This window comes from Manihot esculenta, chromosome 7, assembly GCF_001659605.2.
Source record: "Manihot esculenta cultivar AM560-2 chromosome 7, M.esculenta_v8, whole genome shotgun sequence".
NCBI lineage: Eukaryota > Viridiplantae > Streptophyta > Magnoliopsida > Malpighiales > Euphorbiaceae > Manihot > Manihot esculenta.
This window is the reverse complement of record NC_035167.2, coordinates 3,605,457-3,626,691: the sequence shown is the minus strand read 5'-3', so window position 1 is coordinate 3,626,691 and position 21,235 is coordinate 3,605,457. Positions and strand designations below refer to the sequence as shown.

The 21,235-nt window shown below is 37.3% G+C and overlaps 4 protein-coding genes across 5 annotated transcripts; 2 read left to right on the top strand and 2 right to left on the bottom strand.

Annotated features, from left to right (window-relative positions):
* Positions 1-253: 253 nt before the first annotated feature.
* Positions 254-1,667, bottom strand: LOC122724070 (cell surface glycoprotein 1-like). The gene is made up of 2 exons (XM_043958537.1): positions 912-1,667; positions 254-259 (listed from the first exon to the last, which is right to left on the bottom strand). Exons 1-2 carry the CDS (start codon positions 1,665-1,667, stop codon positions 254-256), a joined length of 762 nt encoding a protein of 253 aa, XP_043814472.1.
* An 11,848-nt stretch (positions 1,668-13,515) lies between these two features.
* Positions 13,516-15,188, top strand: LOC110618653 (7-deoxyloganetin glucosyltransferase). 2 transcript variants are annotated; one of them, XM_021761838.2, is made up of 3 exons: positions 13,516-13,734; positions 13,801-14,138; positions 14,240-15,188. In XM_021761838.2, exons 1-3 carry the CDS (start codon positions 13,622-13,624, stop codon positions 15,163-15,165), a joined length of 1,377 nt encoding a protein of 458 aa, XP_021617530.1. In that variant the 5' UTR covers positions 13,516-13,621; the 3' UTR covers positions 15,166-15,188. The 2 variants fall into 2 exon arrangements, with proteins under 2 accessions (XP_021617530.1, XP_021617529.1); XM_021761837.2 differs by having other exon boundaries at positions 13,517-14,138.
* A 1,520-nt stretch (positions 15,189-16,708) lies between these two features.
* LOC110618549 (7-deoxyloganetin glucosyltransferase) lies at positions 16,709-18,483 on the top strand. The gene is made up of 2 exons (XM_021761692.2): positions 16,709-17,411; positions 17,513-18,483. The coding sequence occupies exons 1-2, from the start codon at positions 16,895-16,897 to the stop codon at positions 18,436-18,438; spliced, it is 1,443 nt and encodes a 480-aa protein (XP_021617384.2). The 5' UTR covers positions 16,709-16,894; the 3' UTR covers positions 18,439-18,483.
* Positions 18,484-18,541: 58 nt separating this feature from the next.
* LOC110618551 (7-deoxyloganetin glucosyltransferase) lies at positions 18,542-20,185 on the bottom strand. Its single transcript, XM_021761693.2, has 2 exons — positions 19,622-20,185; positions 18,542-19,513 (listed from the first exon to the last, which is right to left on the bottom strand). The coding sequence occupies exons 1-2, from the start codon at positions 20,118-20,120 to the stop codon at positions 18,591-18,593; spliced, it is 1,422 nt and encodes a 473-aa protein (XP_021617385.2). The 5' UTR covers positions 20,121-20,185; the 3' UTR covers positions 18,542-18,590.
* Positions 20,186-21,235: the final 1,050 nt, after the last annotated feature.

Here is a 21,235-nt window from a genome sequence, read left to right as displayed (position 1 = left end):
TATGACCAAAATAGTAATAATACCAATACAAATATCGATTTTATCTTTTTATTTTCTTTTTCCTTGATAATTTTAGTTATAAATATATTACAAGAAATATTATATAATATATTTTAATTAATACAATTTAAAACTTAAGTAGTAACTTAAGTATAATTTTTCATAAAAGCAAGTGTATAAAAAAATTTCAAGAATCAAAATCTAAATAAAAACCTCACAAAACCAAAATTGAAAAACTAATAACAAAATCAAATCAGAACTAAAATGTCAAAGAATTAAACCAATTTTATCAAAATTTCGTTTAGAATCAATTATAATTTTACAGTAATTTAATCCAATTAATTTTTTTTCATTAACTTTCTAAAATTTTAATTTTAGTTAAGTAAAAACAAAAAGAAAGGTTTGTTCCTAAAAGGTCACAAGATACCTGATAGTCGTGATTTTGTTATACTTAATGGAATTGGTACTAAGAGGATTTTGATTTACCATTTTTTCTAACTGATAATTGATCTAACTCCCAAATATTTAATTTAAATGTTTGGTAATTTTTTGAAAATAGTAATCAATAGGTATTCGAGACTCGATTAGATAAAAATTCGATCGGATTCGATTTATTTTCTAAACGAGTCGAACTCAAACTCATTTTTTATACTCATTTAATAAACGTGCCGAATTTTAATTTAGCAGTATTCGACTCGTTTAACCTCGCGAGCTTGGCTTGTTATAAATAAGTTCGCAAGCTGACTCGTGAGCATGCTCGCGAACAAACTCATGTGCAGACTCGTTCGCCAACACCAATCCCACATTAAAAGTTGAAACGTGGTGAAGAACTCATGTGTGAGTTCAAGGAAGGAGGGCATGCGCAGGAGGAAAAAGGTGTCCCAGCCAATAGCAGAGATGAGAGAACGTACCTGGGAATGGAGTCTCAGTGCTCCAAGGGTGGCATGGTGGATATACTTACCTGGGTGATATGGTAGGGATGAAACCTTAAGCAGCCTGGTGCGCTCAGAAATTTTGTTGAATGTCAGTGATTTGACGATGTGATCTGGGTATGCTGGCCTGGGCAAATCGCTGGGCAAATTGCTGGGCATATCGCTGAGTGTGTCGCTAGGTAAGTCTGTGGGCGCATCAGTGGGCACATCAGTGGGCACATCGCTAGCGTTTGGCACATTGCTGGGCGCATCAGTGGGCATATCACTTGGCAGGTCCGTGGTCACAGCGCTGGGCATAGCGCTTGGCTCATTGCTGGTGAAATCACTGGGCGTACTAGTGGGCATATTGCTGGGCACATTAGTGGGTACATCGCCGTCCTCATGACCTGCGGGATGTGTGGCAATGGTGGTTCCTGGTTCTGACTCTGATCTCGGCGGTGGAGGTGGCGACTGAGTTCTTGGCCGTTTCTGGCCGCGGCCGGAGGAAGTGGTGGCTTTTGGTGGCGTTTCGCCCTTAGGGTTCGCCGTCGGGGCTATTGGGGATGTGGGTGGCGGCGTTCTTTGCCGTTTCTTTTGCCGGCGATATGTCTGGGCGGCCGGTGAGTCGGTGCGTCCGGTCGCTGGTTCAGTAGCCGGTGGCGTTTCAGTGCTGGTGGTGGCTGGTGGAGGGGTATCCCACTCTTCATCGTCACTGTCATAGGGGATGGGTTTCGGCAGCCCTAGTTTCTTCCACATGAACGGTCCGCCGGTGGCCTTCATCTTGATTCGGACCATGGTGGTCTTGAGTTTGCCGGTGGGTGAGTGGTGGTCGGAGAGGAGAAAGCTTGAAGAAAAGACTACTTAAAGTGATTAGGGTATGTGATCTGCCCTGATCATTTAATGCTGGCCCGCTGGATTCTTGACAGGGTGATTTGCCCAGTGATTTGGGCAAGCAGTGGGCAAATCATTTTGGCCAGATCACTCCTCTTTTGCAGTTGCGGGGCTGGTACTGTTCACGCCCTTTGCTGATGGTGTGCTTGGTTTTGCGATGGGACCGGTGATCTGGTCACATTATCTGGGCAATTGGGCAAATCACTGTCCTGATCACTTGTGATTATGGTACACTCAGTCGATTTGCCCGGCGATTTGGGTAAGCAGTGGGCAAATCACTGGGCAAATCACAGTCTCTGGACTGCCTCCCAGTAGCGCCCTGTTTTCTGTCTTGGGCTGGACTTCAGTGTCTTGCTCAGCAGTCTTGGGAAGGGGGATCCAAGGGAACCTCCTCCACCACATGGACAGTAAAACCTTCATAGAATCTCTTCAAACGATGCCCATTAACTTTGAAAACTTTGCTAGTTTGTGGGCTCCTAATGTCAACAGCTCCATGTGGATAGATATGTTCAACTAAGAATGGTCCAATCCACCTAGACCGAAGCTTCCCAGGGAATAATTTGAACCTGGAATCAAAAAGCAAGACTTTATCACCAACCTGGAAGTGTTTTCTGGAGATATTCTTATCATGGAAGGCTTTAGTCTTTGTTTTGTAATCCCATGAAGCTTCATAGGCATCACGCCGGATCTCCTCAAGCTCTTGAATCTGTAATTTTCTGTTAACTCCAGCTTCTTTTTCATCAAGATTACAGCTCTTCACAGCCCAATAGGCTTTATGTTCAAGTTCCACAGGTAGATGGCATGCTTTCCCATAAATCAGCCTATATGGAGACATCCCAATTGGAGTTTTATATGCTGTTCTATATGCCCATAAGGCATCATTGAGGCGTGTACTCCAGTCCTTGCGATTTGGGCAGACCGTTTTCTCCAAGATGGACTTGATCTCCCTATTTGATACTTCAGCCAGCCCATTTGTTTGAGGATGATAGGCAGTAGATGTTCTATGGATGACATGGTGCTTCTTGAGGAGAGTTTCTACTATCTTGTTGCAAAAATGGGTGCCTCGGTCACTGATTATGGCTTTGGGCAGTCCAAATCTTGAGAAAATGTGGGATTTTACAAAATCACCCACTGTTTTTGCATCATCAGCTCTTGTTGCTTTGGCCTCAATCCACTTGGACACATAATTCACAGCAAGTAGTATGTAGGTGTTGCCAAAGGAAGGTGGGAATGGTCCCATGAAGTCAATGCCCCATATGTCAAAGATTTCACACACCATAATGGGTGCTTGTGGCATTTCACTTCTTTTGCCAAGGTTTCCCGTTTGTTGGCATCTTGCACATGACCTACAAAATAAATAAGCATCTCTAAATATGTTAGGCCAAAACAATCCACTTTCAAGGACTTTCAAGGCTGTCTTGCGTGGCCCAAAGTGACCTCCACAGCTGTAAGAGTGGCAGAAAGTTAGGACGGATGTGATCTCATGGTTTGGGATGCATCTCCTTATGACTTGGTCTGCACAATGCTTCCATAGGTAAGGCTCATCCCACACATAATACCTTGCCTCTTTCTTGATCTTGTCTCTTATGTGTTTGGGCAAATCAGTGGGCAAATCACCTATGGCAAGGAAATTAACAATATCAGCATACCATGGTTCCTCTTCTTGGACAGCAAAGAGGTGCTCATCAGGGAAGGTCTCATTGATGGGGCATGTCTCCATCTCGGTCAGAATTCTGCTGAGATGATCAGCCACAAGGTTCTCCTTGCCTTTCTTGTCACGGATCTCCAAGTCAAACTCTTATAACAGCAATATCCATCTCACCAGCCTTGGTTTGGACTCCTTTTTCTTGATTAAATACCTTATTGCAGCATGATCTGAGTATATAATCACCTTTGTACCAAGTAGGTAGGGTCTAAACTTTTCCAATGCAAACACAACAGCCAGCAACTCTTTTTCCGTGGTGGAATAATTGCATTGTGCAGCATCTAGGGTGCGTGAGGCATAGTGAATGACATGAGGAGAGTTACCTATACGCTGTCCCAATACTGCACCTATAGCAAAGTTGCTGGCATCACACATGATCTCAAATGGAAGGGTCCAATCAGGTGGCTGGATGACTGGGGCAGAAATTAGGAGTGATTTGATCAAATCAAAGGCTGATTTGCAGCTGTCATCAAAGTTGAATGGTACATCCTGCTGTAGCAATCTGCAAAGAGGCTGAGTTATTTTAGAAAAATCCTTGATAAACCTCCTGTAAAAACCAGCATGTCCAAGGAATGATCGAATCTCCCTAATACTGGTTGGGTAGGGCAGATTTTTGATGGTGTCAATTTTGGCTTTGTCCACCTCAATCCCTTTTGCTGAAACAATATGGCCTAAGATTAAGCCATGGCTGACCATGAAGTGGCACTTCTCATAGTTGAGAACCAAGTTTGTCTCTAAACACCTTTGAAGTATCTTCTCCAAGTTGGCTAGGCATTCATGGAATGAGTTGCCATACACCGTAAAGTCATCCATGAAGACTTCAATGATCCTCTCCACATAGTCAGAAAAAATGCTCATCATGCACCTTTGGAAAGTGGCTGGTGCATTACAAAGTCCGAAGGGCATCCTCCTAAATGCGAATGTGCCAAATGGGCATGTGAAAGTGGTCTTCTCTTGGTCTTCTGGTGCAACGGGGATTTGATAAAATCCAGAATATCCATCAAGGAGGCAGTAATGGCTTTTTCCAGCAAGTCTCTCAAGCATTTGGTCCATGAAGGGCAAGGGAAAGTGGTCCTTCCTTGTGGCTGTGTTGAGCTTCCTGTAGTCCATGCAAACTCTCCACCCATTTTGTACACGAGTGGGTACGAGCTCTCCTTCAGAATTAGGGACAATGGTAATCCCGGTCTTCTTTGGTACCACATGGATGGGACTCACCCATTTACTGTCAGAAATGGGGTAAATTACCCCAATGTCTAGGAGCTTCACAATCTCCTTCTTTACAACCTCCATCATAGGTGGATTCAGCCTTCTTTGTGCCTCACGAACAGGTTTGCACTCATCCTCCATAAGTATCCGATGCATGCATGTTGAGGGTGAGATACCCTTTATGTCCTCCAATGTCCACCCAATTGCCTTCTTGTGTTTCCTCAACACATCCAGGAGCTTTTCCTCTTCTTCTTGGCTGAGCTGGTTGGAGATGATTACTGGAAGTGTATTTCCAGCTCCCAAGTAGGCATATTTGAGGTGGTTAGGCAAGGGTTTCAGTTCTGGTGCATTTTCTGTCTGCTGGTTTTCTGTCTGCCTGCTGTCTGATTTGAGCTGTGATTTGAGCAGATTTTCTGGTGTTCTGGGCAAATCACTGGGCAAATCACCCACATCCAGCAAGTTACAACAGTCTGCTGTTTTGTCTGCTTCAGAGATGTTGCTGTCCACTTCTCCTCTCCTGCAAAGACTTTCATAAAGTAAGTTTTCTTGATCAAAATCAAAAACTTCTTGACTTAAATTATCAATAACATCAAGTCCATAAACATGAGAAACATCATTGGGGAATTTCATGGCATCATAAACATTAAATTTGATAACTTCCCCTTCAAACTCCATAGTCAATGTGCCATCATGCACATCAATTTTTGTTCTTGCTGTGCTCAAGAATGGTCTCCCAAGTAAGATATCAGAGGTGGTGTTGCTCTTGTCTTCCTCCATGTCAATAACATAAAAATCTGCTGGAAAGACTAATTGGTCCACTTGTACCAACACATCTTCTAGCACTCCCTTGGGGTAGACAATGGATCGGTCAGCCAATTGGATCACAATACTGGTGCCTTTTAGTGTACCTGCATTCAACAAGTTAAAAATGGAAAGTGGCATGACATTTATTGAAGCTCCAAGGTCACACATGGCCTTCTTTATTCCCACATTGCCTATTTTGCATGAAACTGCAAACATTCCTCTATCTTTGCATTTGACTGGTAGTTTCCTTTGGATGACAGCTGAAACGCACTCCCCCACACTTACCTTTTCACGTTCAGCAAGTTTCCTTCGGTTGGTACATAGCTCTTTGAGAAACTTGGCATACCTTGGAATTTGCTTCACAGCATCAAGTAGGGGAATGTTGATTTCCACTTTGCGGAGTGTCTCAAGTATCTCTTTTTCTTCTTTCTCCTTTTGGGACCTTGCAAATCTCTTTGGTAAGGGAGGAGGTACCTTGAATTTCTCCATAGGTTGCTGTTTCTGCCTTTGGCTGGATTCTGCCTGGTCTGTTGATTTGAGCAAATCACTTTCTGCCTTCTCTGGAGAATTGGGCAAATCACTGCTGGACAGCTTAGTTTGCCCAGCGATCGGGTCAGTTTCTACAAGCAAACTGGGCAAATCACTGCCCTGATCACTTTTTGGCAGAATTTCTTCCATGCCCTGTTTTTGCACTTTTTCAGCCCTATTGTCTTGCAACTCCTTTCCACTCCTCAATGTGATGGCACTAGCATTTTGCCTTGGATTTATCTCAGTTTGGGAAGGTAGCTTTCCTTGTGATTCAATTTTGTTTAAGGATGAAGCCATTTGCCCCATTTGTTTCTCAAGATTCTGCACAGTATTTGCCAAATTTTTCACAATCTCTTCAAGAGACGCATTAGAATTTTGAGGTGCAGCTTGAGCTTGGTTTCTTTGCTGGTAACTTGGATATTGCTGTCCCCTGCATAACTGAAATTTGGATGGTCCCTCCAACCTGGATTGTAAGTATTTGCATAGGGATCATACCTTCTTTGTCCATTAAAACCTCCAACAGCATTGACTTGCTGGTCCTCCTCTTGAAGGGAAGGACATAAATCAGTTGGGTGGTTGTTGGCACATATTCCACAGGTCTTGGGCTGCTGAATCTGCTGGACTTGTTGGGTTTGACTTACAACAAGGCTACGTACAACATTGGTGAGTTCAGAAAGTTGGGATGATAAAATGGAATTACTCACCTCATTTACATTCCTTGTTGGCAGCTCTTGGTCTCCAAATTGTTGAGAAGCTGCAGCCATGGAGGAAATTAAGTCCCTCATCTCTCGAGGTGATTTTTTTTCAATTGTTCCTCCACAGGCTGCGTCAATAAATTTTCTCTCCGAGGGTAGCAAACCTCCATAGAAGTACTCAATGAGAGATTGGTCAGAAATATCATGCCGAGGGCAGCTTGTGCACAACTTTTTGAACCTCTCCCAGTACTCATACAAGCCTTCAGAGTGCTTTTGCTTTATGCCACTTATTTCTCGACGGATGCCTATGGCTTTTGAGGTTGGAAAGAATTTTCTCAAGAATGCTCTTACCATATCAGCCCATGATGTGATGGATCCGGGTGGCAAGTAGAATAGCCATTCTTTGGCATAGTCTTCAAGGGAAAAAGGGAAGGCTCTAAGCTTGATATCATCCTCTGGAATGCCTTGAGGTCTCATAGTTGAGCACACAACGTGGAATGCCTTCAAATGCTTGTGAGGATCTTCATTTTCTAGGCCTCTGAATTTAGGAAGGAGATGAATCAGACCTGTCCTTAGCTCGAATGGTGCTGTCAATAGGGGATATTCAATGCATAAGGGTGCTTGATCTCCTGTTGGTTCAGCTAACTCTCCGAGAGTTCTTTCCCGTGGCTGAGGTGCTTGGATGGGCACGTTTCCAGCTTGAATTTCAGCTTCTACATGTGCAGCAGGTGATGCTGCCATTGCTGGATTTTCTGCCATAACCAGAAATTCAGTTTCTAGTAAAAATTCTGCTGTAGCAGGTGCGGTGGTGGAAGTTTCTGCTGGTGCAGAAATTTCTTCAGCAGGGGCAGTAGGTGGTCTGTGAGGTGGAGTTGTTGATGAAGATGGATTTGAGGCTTGGTTCCTCAAATTTGCTTGCTTCCTTAAGCTCTTGGCAGTCTTTTCAATCTCCGGGTCGTAAAGAAGAGTGTCTTTACGGTCAGACCTGGTCATAAAGGGAAAATACGTTAGTTTAAATCAGTTCCCCGGCAACGGCGCCAATTTTTGATAGGCGGTTGTCGAAGCCGTCAAAAATAAACCTATTAAACAATCAACAATAAACTTGTAGATAGTGGCAATAGGGTCGAACCACAGGGAATTGACACTAAAGACCTTCCTAATAATGACCAAGGCAAATAAATAACAAATAATTAAAAGAGGGGGGTTTGATTTGATGGATTAATATTTAATAGCAAAAGAAAGCAATAATTTAAAGATGAGTAAATCAATGGATGAAAAGCTTCTAGTTGAAGTATGGTTCTATTTCAGATTGTTTAGAATTGATCATTGATTCTTTAATACTCCTATTTATCTCAATAAATTAGTTTTGGATGTGGAAGACGCTTCTCACAATCCAAATTCCTCCTTAGTTCTAGTTTGATTAGGAAACGTTCGCTAATCAAACACTAGTTAACAAGTTGCCAAGGAACGTCCTTGGGGCATTATAGCATCGAACAACTGTTAACTGCATTAAGACTTAGAGAAACCTAATTCCAACCTTGCCAACCGCGTGGTCAAGTCTAGATCATGCAATTTGATTAAATGTGTATTTGAACAACCTAAGCAATTACGGACCTAAATCATTCAAATAATATTACTTAAGCAATTTAAAAACAATGGGCCCTTATTGATTCTAAAAGCAAAGTAATAATTATGGAAAGCTCAAATTGCATAAATATTGAGAATAAATAGAAGTTTAACAATGGAGATTTAAATCTCCCAATTCATAACAAAATCTGAAATTCACCAACTTCAACTAGAAAGAAAAGAGTTTAGCCACTCATGGTGGACTAAATACACAAAAAAATGAAAGGAAAAGAAAAAGGAAGATGCTGGAGAGTTTCTGGCAAGTTCAATTCCTCAGCAGAAGATGCCTTTGCTGGTTTGGAGGTTGCCCTTTTATAGTTGAAGAGTTCCATCCTTCTAGGGTTTTGAAACCCCTTTTTAATTTGGCTTGTGACTCCTCTTTTGATGTTGAATTTAATTGCAACTGGAATTCCTTAGGTGAGAAACTCTTTCGTGGCTCTTGGAATTGTTTTGGTAGTGATTGAGTTGGATTTGGACTTCTGAAAACTTGAAATTCGGTTTCCTGAACAATTTCCCGCTCTGCTGTATTTTCTGCTGTCGAAGTGATTTGCCCGGCGATTTGACCAGTTTCTTCAAGTGATTGGGCAAATCGCTGACCAAATCGCTTCTCTGTGAGTCAGTCCTCTATGTCTCTGCGAGTGATTTGGCCAGTGATCCTCGAGTTTCTTGGGCAAATCACTTGCCATATCACTACTGCCTGTTGCCTCCGGGTTTCTGCTTCAGCTTGATCTGGGCAGTGATTGGAGCAGATTATCTGGTGATCTTGGGCAAATCACTGGGCAAATCATCCTTTTGTAAATTTTCTGCACTTTTTCTCCCATTTTCCAATTTCTTCCTTTTCTGTAAAAACAAGATAAAAACCATAAATTAAACTGAAAAATGTGTAAATAAGCAATAATAATTATGATAAAAATGTGGCTAAATTATACTTGATCAATAGGGCTCATTGATTCTTGATTGCAAAGTGATAATTTGTTAGTTTAGGTAATTTAGGTCTGTAATTGCTTGAATTATTCAAACACAAGTAACTCTTGGTGTAAACATCAAGGAGATTGCATAATCTAGCAAGATCACCATACGTTTGGATAGCTTGAATTAGGTCTTTTTATTTTTTAATGCAATTGACAATTGTATGAATCTAAAGCTCCAAGGACGTTCCTTGGCAACTTATTGATTAGTGATTAATTAGAGAACATTTCGTAATTAATATATGCTTAAGGAGATATATGATGGTGAGAAGCGTCTTGCACCCCATAACTAATTTATTGAGTCAAATAAAAAAACATAAGTGTCAATGATCAATACCAACAATTGAAGTGGATTCAAAGCTTCAACTAGACTTTTTTTATTATTGAATTCTCCTACTCTATTATTTGCTTTGCTTTACTACTTTTAATTCTAGTTTAGTTCATCAACTTCAAAACCCCCTTTTTATATTTTTTTTTTCCAGTTTATTTACTTGGTTTTTGATAGAAGCATATATTGTTAGTGTATTTGCCCTAGACCATTATCTTGGACCTTTTTGTATGTCGTTTTGGTTATTAATAAAAGAGATTTTTATTATTATTATTTGTTTGCATGTTACATAATAATGATTATCATCCCTGATTACTTATTATTATGTTGATAATAATAAAATATAGCTAGTATGATTATTGATTGATAATCATGAGATGATTATGTATATGTTGATATAATTAATAATTATAAATACTTGTTAGAGAACAAAGTATTGGATAGACCCGCACTGAGATCACTACATGGGTTATTGTCAGGAGTGAATCTCAAAATAGTTATGTCTTAATCGTTTGACTTGAAATTGTCATAGTTTCAAATATAAGGACTGTTATGTTTTGACATAACCAAACGTTGTCTTTAATCGGACAATCATAAAAGTTATGATTGAGCATAATAGAAATTATATAGAGGATAATGAACAATCAAGATAGGATTTGTCCCTCTCTCTGAAAGAGCTATCTTCTGGACCCCTCGATAAGTGAGACTGAGAAATGCATGGCCGTGCTCAAATGAATTGATAGTGTGATCAATATCATTTGAATTTATCAGTCTACTTAGAGATCGAGAAATCATAAGTTTAAACATTATAAGTTTGACATTGACCATGACTTATGTTCAAACTAGATATTGTGTGACAAAGGGATTAATACATGTTCTATTTATTAGGTTTTATCGGACTATTGATTCTCATATTAATTGGGTAGTCATAATGTCTTGCTAGAGGCCACTTATGATTTACGGGCCTTGTGGGACTGGGCCTATTGCCAATTAATGTGAGCCTATTGGGTCACACACAAAAGAATATTGTTGATGTGCTATGACATATTAATGAGCTAAAAGTGCAAAGCCCATTAATATAATTAAAAATAATAAAGTGTTATTATTATTAATTATTTATTATTATGAGATAATAATATTTAAAAGATCTGCAGTCTATCTGTAACTGTTACAGATAAAGGACTCTATCACATAAGATATTTGAGTATCTATGAGATTATGATAGTGGGTTATAATCACAACTCCTTTTAGGAAAAGGAATTGTGGGAAAAATAAAATACTGAAACATATAAATACTCCTTCTATGAATTGTGGAAGGATAATGTTAATTTTTGGAAAAAAATTCAGTATAACTATTGCAGATTGTGGAACATATAATCTATCCATCTTTGAGAGAGCTAGCACTCTAGAAGGATAGAAGATGTTCGTGTGGATACCATAGAGGGTGTTCGTTTTGAAAAGCAGCACCATCAGTCCGGCATTGTATCTTCTTGACGAGATTAACAGGTTAGTCTCATATCAATTTTATGAAATAAACGAAGCACTCAGATTCTGGAAAAAGGAAATCAGAGAAATTTTATTTTTCCGCTGCACCTTTGGGTTGCAATAATCTATGGACTTCCCAACAGCATAGGTAAGTATGAATTCCATATGGATTCAATCCTTTTATCACTATCTACAGTTGTAAAATTGTGGATAACCAAAAAGGTTATTTTTGACCGGCCTCGACAACCGCATAGTCAGCAGGCCCAGTCACCTCGCAATCCTATCAGCATGCGCGTCGGGGGAAATTAAATGGTCGTCTGATAGAGAGGGGTACACTGGCACATCCGAACGTACGAACCTAAGTAACAGGGACAAATGACACTGTAGCAGAATGGCGGTTATGCATCACTAGAGGACAAAAAGAAAAGGGATAAAGGGGGAGAGACAGGATTTTCCCTGGCTAAGCTCACTCATACACTGTAAACCCTATTATAAAATTTTATTAGATTGTAATCAAAGCAAAGTGAGAAGAGTAAAGGATAAGGAATTTTTTGTGTTTTAGGGTCTGATTCTTATTATTTTCACTCTTGATTGACTTCATTTTATTCGTGTTTTTCCAGATCTGGTGGTATTTTTCCTTCTCCTTGCTTTAAAACGAGGGAATGAGGGTTTCTTTTTAGAGCTGTCATCCTTCTCGAATTTTCTTTGCCGTGGATGACCAGATTGACTTTTGTTTTTGCTTTAATTTGTTGTCCGTTTCTCCAGTCTTTGGTGGTTCTGTTGACAAGGAAGATACTGATGCAAGGACCTTGAGGGCTTCGATATTGACTTTCCGTGGGGAGGTTACCTTTGGGTGTAATATCGTATCCCGAGACCGCATCGATATGTCTGATGGCTACCGCTTCTATCGGCCTTCTTTAGCTGGGCTCTATGGTGGCTCCTTCCTCGGATCTACTTTTGTCGGTGGACTACACTTACCAGTGGCCTCTCTTCTCTATTACCAGTAGCCTCTCTTCTCTATTTCTGTTTTTTCCATGTGTGTATTATAGTTTCTTTATTCTTTTGATCTCTTTGTTGTTTAGCCGCCCTTGTTAATTGGGGATGTTGATATGGTTTTGTTGCCTATCACGCTTTGTTTTGGCTGTTGTTGCAGTCATTGATCTAACTCCCAAATATTTAATTTAAATGTTTGGTAATTTTTTAAAAATAGTAATTAGTAGGTATTTGAGATTCGATTCGATAAAAACTTGGTCGGATTTGATTCGTGTTCTAAACGAGTTGAATTCAAACTCACTTTTTAGACTCATTTAATAAACGTGCCGAATTTTAATTTAGCAGTATTCGACTCGTTTAATCTCGCGAGTTTGACTCGTTATAAACAAGCTCGCGAGCTGACTCGTGAGCATGCTCGCGAACAAACTCGTGAGCAGACTCGTTCGCCAACACCAATCCCACATTAAAAGTTGAAAGGATACTTTTCTATAAAAATACAACCCTTTTACATTTTTTTAATTAGTTTTTAATTTGAGAGATTTTAATTAAATAAAAAAATTTAATTTTAAATTTTTTAATGACCTTATAATTTAAATTTTATTTTTAATTTAAATTTATTTATAATTTAAATATATTTAAATTATATTGAGTTTATTTATAATATAATCGAGTTAAAATTTAAATTTAAATGAGGTCAAATTCAAGCTTTTGAGTAAAGTTTAAGTTGGCTCGTTAATGTGATAAACGAGTTTATTAAGTATTAAGTTCGAACTGAGTTCGAGTTTAATATTTATTTTATGAATTGAGTTTGAACTAATAAATAAAACTCGAGTCGAGTTTGAATTCGATTTCAAACTTTTAAATTTATTTTTTAATCGAATATAAACTTATGAAAACTTGATTTAATTCGATTCGATATTTACCGGTAACAATGTTGTTAATAGCTAATAACGGATAATTAATTTTTAATTACAATTCAAATATTCAAGTGTTTAGTAAAATATGTATATTAAAAAATTATATATAAAATTAATAATTTATTATAAAATACACATAATATTTAAAAATATGATTGTGTATAAAAGCTGATCAACTATCAATGGATAAGAAAAAGCTTTAAACAAAGGAGAAAAATGGTCCAAATAAAAGTTAAAATCTTATCAACTATCAATGGATGAGAAAAAGGTAAACTAAACACCTCTTTAAAATTTTTACTGAGATTTTATATTTTATTTTAACCATCATCATATTTTATTTAGTATTTATTAATTATAAAATTTTTATATTAATGTAAATTATATATATATATTAATAAATTATTTATATTTATAAAATAAGTATAAATATTATAAAATAACTATATTATCGATTGGACTGTTGAAGCCAACCTCTCTTTGGTTATAAGAAGCAGCATTTAGCTTCATTTTTCCTGATCAACTACAGCTCTTATAGAGTATTACTACACAATTGCACAAGCACAGATGGGTTCCTTCGCCATTGCAAGAGACGAGAGACCTCATGCTGTGTGCGTACCATATCCAGCTCAAGGTCATGTAAATCCAATGCTCAAGCTTGCGAAAATCCTCCACTCCAATGGCTTTCACATAACTTTCGTCAACTCAGAGTATAACCACAGACGCTTGCTCAGGTCTAGAGGCCCTGACTCTCTTGACGGATTGCCAGATTTTCACTTTGATTCTATCCCTGATGGCCTTCCACCTTCTGATGCAAATGCCACCCAAGACATCCCTTCTCTCTGTGACTCCACCTCCAAGCACTGCTTACTCCCATTTCGCCATCTTCTTTCCAGGCTCAACTCTTCCAATACTGTCCCACCTGTTACTTGTGTTATTTCTGATGCTTGTATGAGCTTCACTCTTGACGCAGCTCATGAATTTGGAATTCCTGATGTACTTTTCTGGACACCCAGCTCCTGTGGCGTTTTGGCCTATGCTCATTATCGTCATCTGATTGAAAGGGGCTTAACACCTCTTAAAGGTTTAATACTCTCACCCTCTTTTTAGATATAGTTAGCAGAAGATTAGGTTCTGTAGGTTTACTGAATCTTTCTTGCACTTGATTTGTTCTGTGAAATGCAGATGAGAGCTATCTAACAAATGGGTACTTGGATACAACCATAGATTGGATTCCAGGAATGAAAAATATTCGCTTAAGGGATCTTCCAAGCTTTATCAGAACTACTGACAGAAATGACATCATGCTCAATTTCTTTGTAAGGGAAATAGAGAGAACTTCAAGAGCTTCTGCTGTCATTTTGAATACATTCGAGGCCTTTGAGAAACATGTGTTGGATGTTCTTTTCACCATGTTACCTCCTATTTATACTATTGGTCCTCTTCAGTTGCTTCTTGATCAGATCCCAGACAGCAAATTGAGAAACATTGGTTCAAATCTGTGGAAAGAACAGCCAGAGTGTATTGACTGGCTGGATTCAAAAGAACCAAACTCTGTTGTGTATGTAAATTTTGGTAGCATCACTGTGGTAACCCCACAACAAATGGTAGAATTTGCTTGGGGGCTAGCCAACAGCAAGAAACCATTTTTGTGGATAATAAGGCCAGATCTCGTGGTTGGCGAAGCTGCGATGTTGCCACCCGAGTTTGTGTCTGAAACCAAGGACAGAGGAACGTTAGCGAGCTGGTCTCCACAAGAGCAAATCTTGAAGCATCCTGCAATAGGAGGATTTTTAAGTCATATGGGGTGGAATTCGACGTTGGAGAGTATATGTGGAGGTGTTCCAGTGGTTTGTTGGCCATTCTTCGCGGAGCAACAGACCAATTGTTGGTTCGCTTGCAATGAATGGGGTGTTGGAATGGAGATTGATAATGATGTAAAAAGAGAAGAAGTGGAAAAGCTTGTGAGAGAGTTGATGGATGGAAAGAAGGGTAAAGAAATGAAAAGGCAGGCAATGGAATGGAAGATCAAAGCAGAGGAGGCCACAACACCAGGTGGCTCTTCTCACAGGAATTTGGTCCAACTGCTTGGATTTCTTCAAAGAAAATGATTTGGAATTTCTAATGGCTGAAAGAGAGTTGTATTGTATATTTGCTGTTGTGTACTTTTACTAGCTGTCAAAGTTTTCACTCAAAATAAGCAATTTAGTCTTTCAGAGAGAAATTTTATCATACGACCGTTTTTAGCTATTGCACAATTTTCTGATGCTCTTACCCATTAATTTTCCTCTTAATAATTGATGTGGGATACTCTTACCCATCAATTTTCCCCTTAATAATTGATGTGGGACCCTACATTTGAAGTGGGTAGCTATAACGTTTCTTCGCAGTGTATCTCCTTTGTTTTTGAAGGAGTTTAGGAAAAACTATAATAATATTTAAAAAAATTCTTAAAAATTTTAAATAATAATATTTAATTTTATATAATTGAAAATTAGTTAAAGTTAATTTTTTAATAATTAATAAAAAATAAATATTCTTATATTAAAATCATATAACAAAATAAAAACAATAATTATGTATTTTTTACTTTATAAAAAATAAAAAATATAATAATTTAATTTAATTAATAAAATAAATTATTTACACTATTAATTTTTAAATGGCATTTTTAAGAAATTTTTTATAATGATTTGTTAATTAGTTATTACTTTCAGTGTCTAAGTTGATCAAATTTTATTGAATTTTTAAATTGTTCATACTTTAATAAAAAAATTTTACTTATTTATTATGATATATAATTTAAAAAAACTTACTTATAAAATTTATTTTTAATTTTTAATTTAGTACCAGTTCGATATGATTTAACTTGGCTTACGGTCCACGCGCTGATTTTTTATTTGAAAGGGCCGGCATCTCCTGACAGACTCTTCTGATTTGTTGTCCTTATTATCTCGAACCGGACAGAAGAAGTCGAAACTGACGAGACTTATTCCATACATGAGCAGTGGGCCCTACGTTGAGTAAGGGCTTTTAATGAAATATCTTAAAAGAATAAAAATAATAAATAAATTTAGTTCAGAATAATTATATATATATATATATATATAATTATTTTAATATAAATATTTAATTTAACCAATGGCAACCATTTATGGAACATGGGAATATGCTTTGAAGCTCCAAAAGTTAGCATGCTTTGGCTTTTTTCCGGAAACTGCAAACATATTGCATTAAATATTTGAAAAGATAAAAAAAAAATTCAGATTTCACTTATTTTTATATTTATAATTTAAAAAATTATATTAAATTAATAAATATAATATTATATTATTAATAAATAACGATAATTTTTTAATTTATTAAAAAATATTAATATAATAAATAAAATATAATTATTAATTAAAAAATATAAAAAAATAGCATATAAATTTATTTATTTTTTCAATATACGTAATTCGATTTGTATTAGCACTGTTAGCTAACAATACAGCTAAATAATTATTATTTTAATATAAATTAAATTATAAATTTTAATTAAAAATTGATAAAAAGTACAAATTTTTTTAGTACAAATTTTAATTAAAAATTGATATTTTTCAGAAGTTCGACTATTACGATGGCGTCGGTAAATGCAATGCTGTCTGCGTACAATATCCGTTTTCTATTGCAGATCTCTGATTGCTTGATACGGGCAGGAATTCTCTGCTGTGTTTTATTTTTTTAATCGATTGAACTGTTCAAGCCAATCTCTCTTGTGTTTTAAGAAGCAGAATTTAGCTTCTTTTCCATCACCAAATTCGGTTCTCGCAGACTTAAGTACAGAATACACATAAACAGATGGGTTCTTCTGCCATTGCCAGAGACGAGAGATCTCATGCTGTGTGCGTCCCATATCCAGCTCAAGGTCATGTAAATTCAATGCTCAAGCTAGCAAAAATCCTCCACTCCAATGGTTTTCACATAACTTTTGTCAATACAGAGTATAACCACAGACGCTTGCTCAGGTCTAGAGGCCCTGACTCTCTTGACGGATTGCCAGATTTTCACTTTGAGGCTATCCCTGATGGGCTTCCACCTTCGGATGCAGATGCCACTCAAGACATCCCTTCTCTCTGTGACTCCACCTCCAAGCACTGCTTACTCCCATTTCGTCATCTTCTTTCCAGGCTGAATTCTTCCAATACTGTTCCACCTGTTACTTGTGTTATTTCTGATGGTTGCATGAGCTTCACTCTTGACGCAGCTCAAGAATTTGGGATTCCTAATTTACTTTTCTGGACACACAGCCCCTGTGGCGTTTTGGGCTATGCACATTTGCCTCATCTGATTGAAAGAGGCTTTACACCTCTTAAAGGTTTAATGCATTCACTCTCTTTCTAAATATAGTTAGCAGAATAATCGATTTTGTAGGTTTACTGAGTCTTTCTTGCACTTGATTTGTTCTGTGAAATGTAGATGAGAGCTATCTAACAAATGGGTACTTGGAAACAACCATAGATTGGATTCCAGGAATGAAAAATATTCGCTTAAGGGATCTTCCAAACCGTATTAGAACTACTGACAGAAATGACACAATGCTCAATTTCATTGTAAGGGAAGTAGAGAGAACTTCAAGAGCTTCTGCTATCATTTTGAATACATTCGAGGCCTTTGAAAAAAATGTGTTAGATGCTCTTTCCACCATGTTCCCTTCTATTTATACTATTGGTCCTCTTCAGTTGCTTGTTGATCAGTTTCCAGACAGCAACTTGAAAAGCGTTGGTTCAAATCTTTGGAAAGAACAACCAGAGTGTATTGACTGGCTTGATTCAAAAGAACTAAACTCTGTTGTGTATGTAAATTTTGGTAGCATCACTGTGGTAACCCCACAACAAATGGTAGAATTTGCTTGGGGGCTAGCCAACAGCAAGAAAACATTTTTATGGATAATAAGGCCAGATCTTGTGGTCGGTGAAGCTGCAATGTTGCCACCCGAATTTGTGTCTGAAACTAAGGATAGAGGCATGTTAGCGGGCTGGTGTCCACAAGAGCAAATCTTGAAGCATCCTGCAATAGGAGGGTTTTTAAGCCATATGGGGTGGAACTCGACATTGGACAGTGTGTGTGGAGGTGTTCCAATGGTTTGTTGGCCATTCTTCGCGGATCAACCGACAAACTGTTGGTTTGCTTGCAATGAATGGGGTATTGGCATGGAGATTGATACTGATGTAAAGAGAGAAGAAGTGGAGAAGCTTGTGAGAGAGTTAATGGATGGAAAGAAGGGTAAAGAGATGGAAAGGCGGGCAGTGGAATGGAAGATCAAAGCAGAGGAGGCCACAACACCAGGTGGCTCTTCTCACAGGAATTTTGTCGAACTCCTTGGATTTCTTCAAAGAAAATGATTTGGATTGCCAATTGCAGAACTTGTTAAGCAGTGTTTGTTTGTATTGGATATCTGTTTTTCCAAATAAGCAATTTAGGCCTTCACAGGACTCTTTTGATTTCAAGTAATAGACATTGATTTAATTTTTCCAATTAAAAGTTAAAATCAAGATCATATCATGAGGTCATTGACCAACTTTTCAAAGTTACAATAAGAAGATCCTCCAAAATCTGTTGCAACTTGAGCTTTCATCTTCAAATCCATTGCCTTAACTCTCATTTCCCTCCCTTTCTTTCCTTCCATCAACTCCCTCACAACCTCTTCAACTTTCTCCCTCTTAACATCACCATCAATCTCCATCCCAATCCCCCACTTCTCACATGAAAACAAGCAATTCGTTTGTTGATCAGCAAAAAAAGGCCAACAAATCAAAGCAACACCATGGCAAATACTCTCCAACGTAGAATTCCATCCACAGTGAGTCAAAAATCCTCCAACTGAAGCATGGCTAAGAACTCTCTCTTGTGGACACCAACCCACAAGTAAACCCCTACCTTTTATATCATCCATGAAGTCTTTGGCCATTATCTTCTCTCCACCAGCAAAAAGATCAGGCCTAATCACCCACAAAAATGGATACTTGCTGTTAGCAAGTCCCCATGCAAACTCCTCTAACTGATCTTGACTCACAGTGATTATGCTTCCAAAGTTTACGTACACAACTGATTTGGGTTCTTTTTTATCAAGCCAGCTTAAGCATTCAGTGTCTTCCTTCCACAGATTCGATTCAATGGACTCAACGTTTGGGGAAGGAAGATTTTGCTGAAGCATTGATAGTGGGCCGATAGTGTAGAGCACTGGAAATGTGGCGTTGATCTCATCCAAGACTTGTTTGTCTAGCTCATCAAATGTGTTGAGGATAAGGCCTTTAGCTTTGAGGGAATTGTTCAGTGATGTTAAGTTGTGATTGAAGAAGACGTCGTTTAGATCTGTGATGCGAATGAAGGTTGGTATATTTTTTAAACGGATTCCTTCCATTGCTGGTATCCAATCAATTACAGTCTCAAGATATCCATTTGTCAAGCAATTAGAATCTGCATTTTGCGAATATTAATAATTATTAATATAGTCTGATACGAATCCAAATCAGTGAATATGGTTCGAAATGGAAAAAGGGAAATAAGAAAAAGAGAAAGTCTTACCTTTTAGGGGAACATAGCCTCTTGTCACAAGCTCTTCAAAGTGAAGATAACCCAACATACCAACAGCACTTGGAGTAAAAAAAATCATCTCCGGAATGCCAAATTCTCCGGCAACCTCTAAAGTGAAGCTCATCACACCATCGGAAACAATACAAGAAACATCAGGCAAATCCGACGATCCATTAAGTTTAACTATTAGGTCGTGAAATGATCGCCGTCCTTGATCCGGCAATGTTATGCAGAGGTTTTGTAAGTCTTCGATGCCTCGCAGGCTACCCTCCGGCAGTCCATCGGAGATAGTTTCAAAACGGAAATCATGCAAACCCTTAAGAGTATCAGGGCCTCCGGAGCTGAGTATGCGTTGGTAGTTGAATTCTGTGTGGACAAAGGTGATGTGAAAGCCTCTGAAATGCAGTAGTTTTGCAAGTTTTAGCATAGGGTTTATGTGACCTTGAGCAGGAAAAGGTACACAAACGGCATGTCGTTTCAAATACTCCATTGATGGTTTCTTCAAGAATTTGAAAGAAAAACCAGAGTTTCAATGGAGATTTGCCCTCATTTTTTCTTGGGAAGATGAATTATATTATATTATATATATATATATAATAAGAAGTGAGTCATGGCTGTATTGCTTAAATTCAAAGTGATTAAATGTGGTTTAGGCTAATTAATTAGAAAATAAATCTGATCATGTTCATTTTATTAAATTCAATCATAGAATCCCAAAAAGATTGCTGAGAGTTCTGTTATTGATAATTTTTTGCCATTAAGCCTATTTTTTATTTGTGTAGATTAGTCATCGTAATAAAAAAAAAATTATTTAATTTTTATAGTATAAAATAATTTATTAGTTAATTTTTTAATTTTAAAAAATATAGAATTAATAGATTATAATCGTTTAAATTACCACTAAAAAATAAATATATTAAAATAAATTAATAAAAAAATTTAAACTCGAGACGAAACACCAATCAGACATAGGGGAGAGCATAAATCGGTCTGAATCGAAAAATTGAACCGAATCGATTAATTTTGATTTAATGGTTCGATTAATCGAAAGGTTCGGTTTGGTTCGGTTAGTATTTTTTAATTTATTTGATTTTTGGTTCCGTTCGGTTCGGTTTAAACGTGTTAAATAACTAAAAAATTGAAAAATCGATTTTATATATAAAAATACTGATTTTATATATATTTTTAAATTTTATATGGATTTTTTAATATTATTATTATTATGTATTCAAATAATATTTATTGATAAATTTATGTGAAATATTTATTAAATTATTCTATTGAAATTAAAAGCAAAAAATTAAAAAAAATTACAGATTTCAATTTAAATCAAATTGAATCGAACCGATTTTTATCGGTTCAATTCGATTCGATTATATTTTTATAATCGATTTTTTTTATTTTTAACATTTTTATAATTTGATTTTCAATTTTTTCGATTAGGTTCGGTTCGAAATCGAACCGACCGATTTCACAGCCTAATCAGACAAGCCTGATTTATAATACTTTATTTAGGTCAAATATTGTCTTAAGATATTCTCCAATTAAAAAAAAGATTGGAATACTTTTGATGCAATCTTCTTAAATACTTTGTTTAATTGCTGA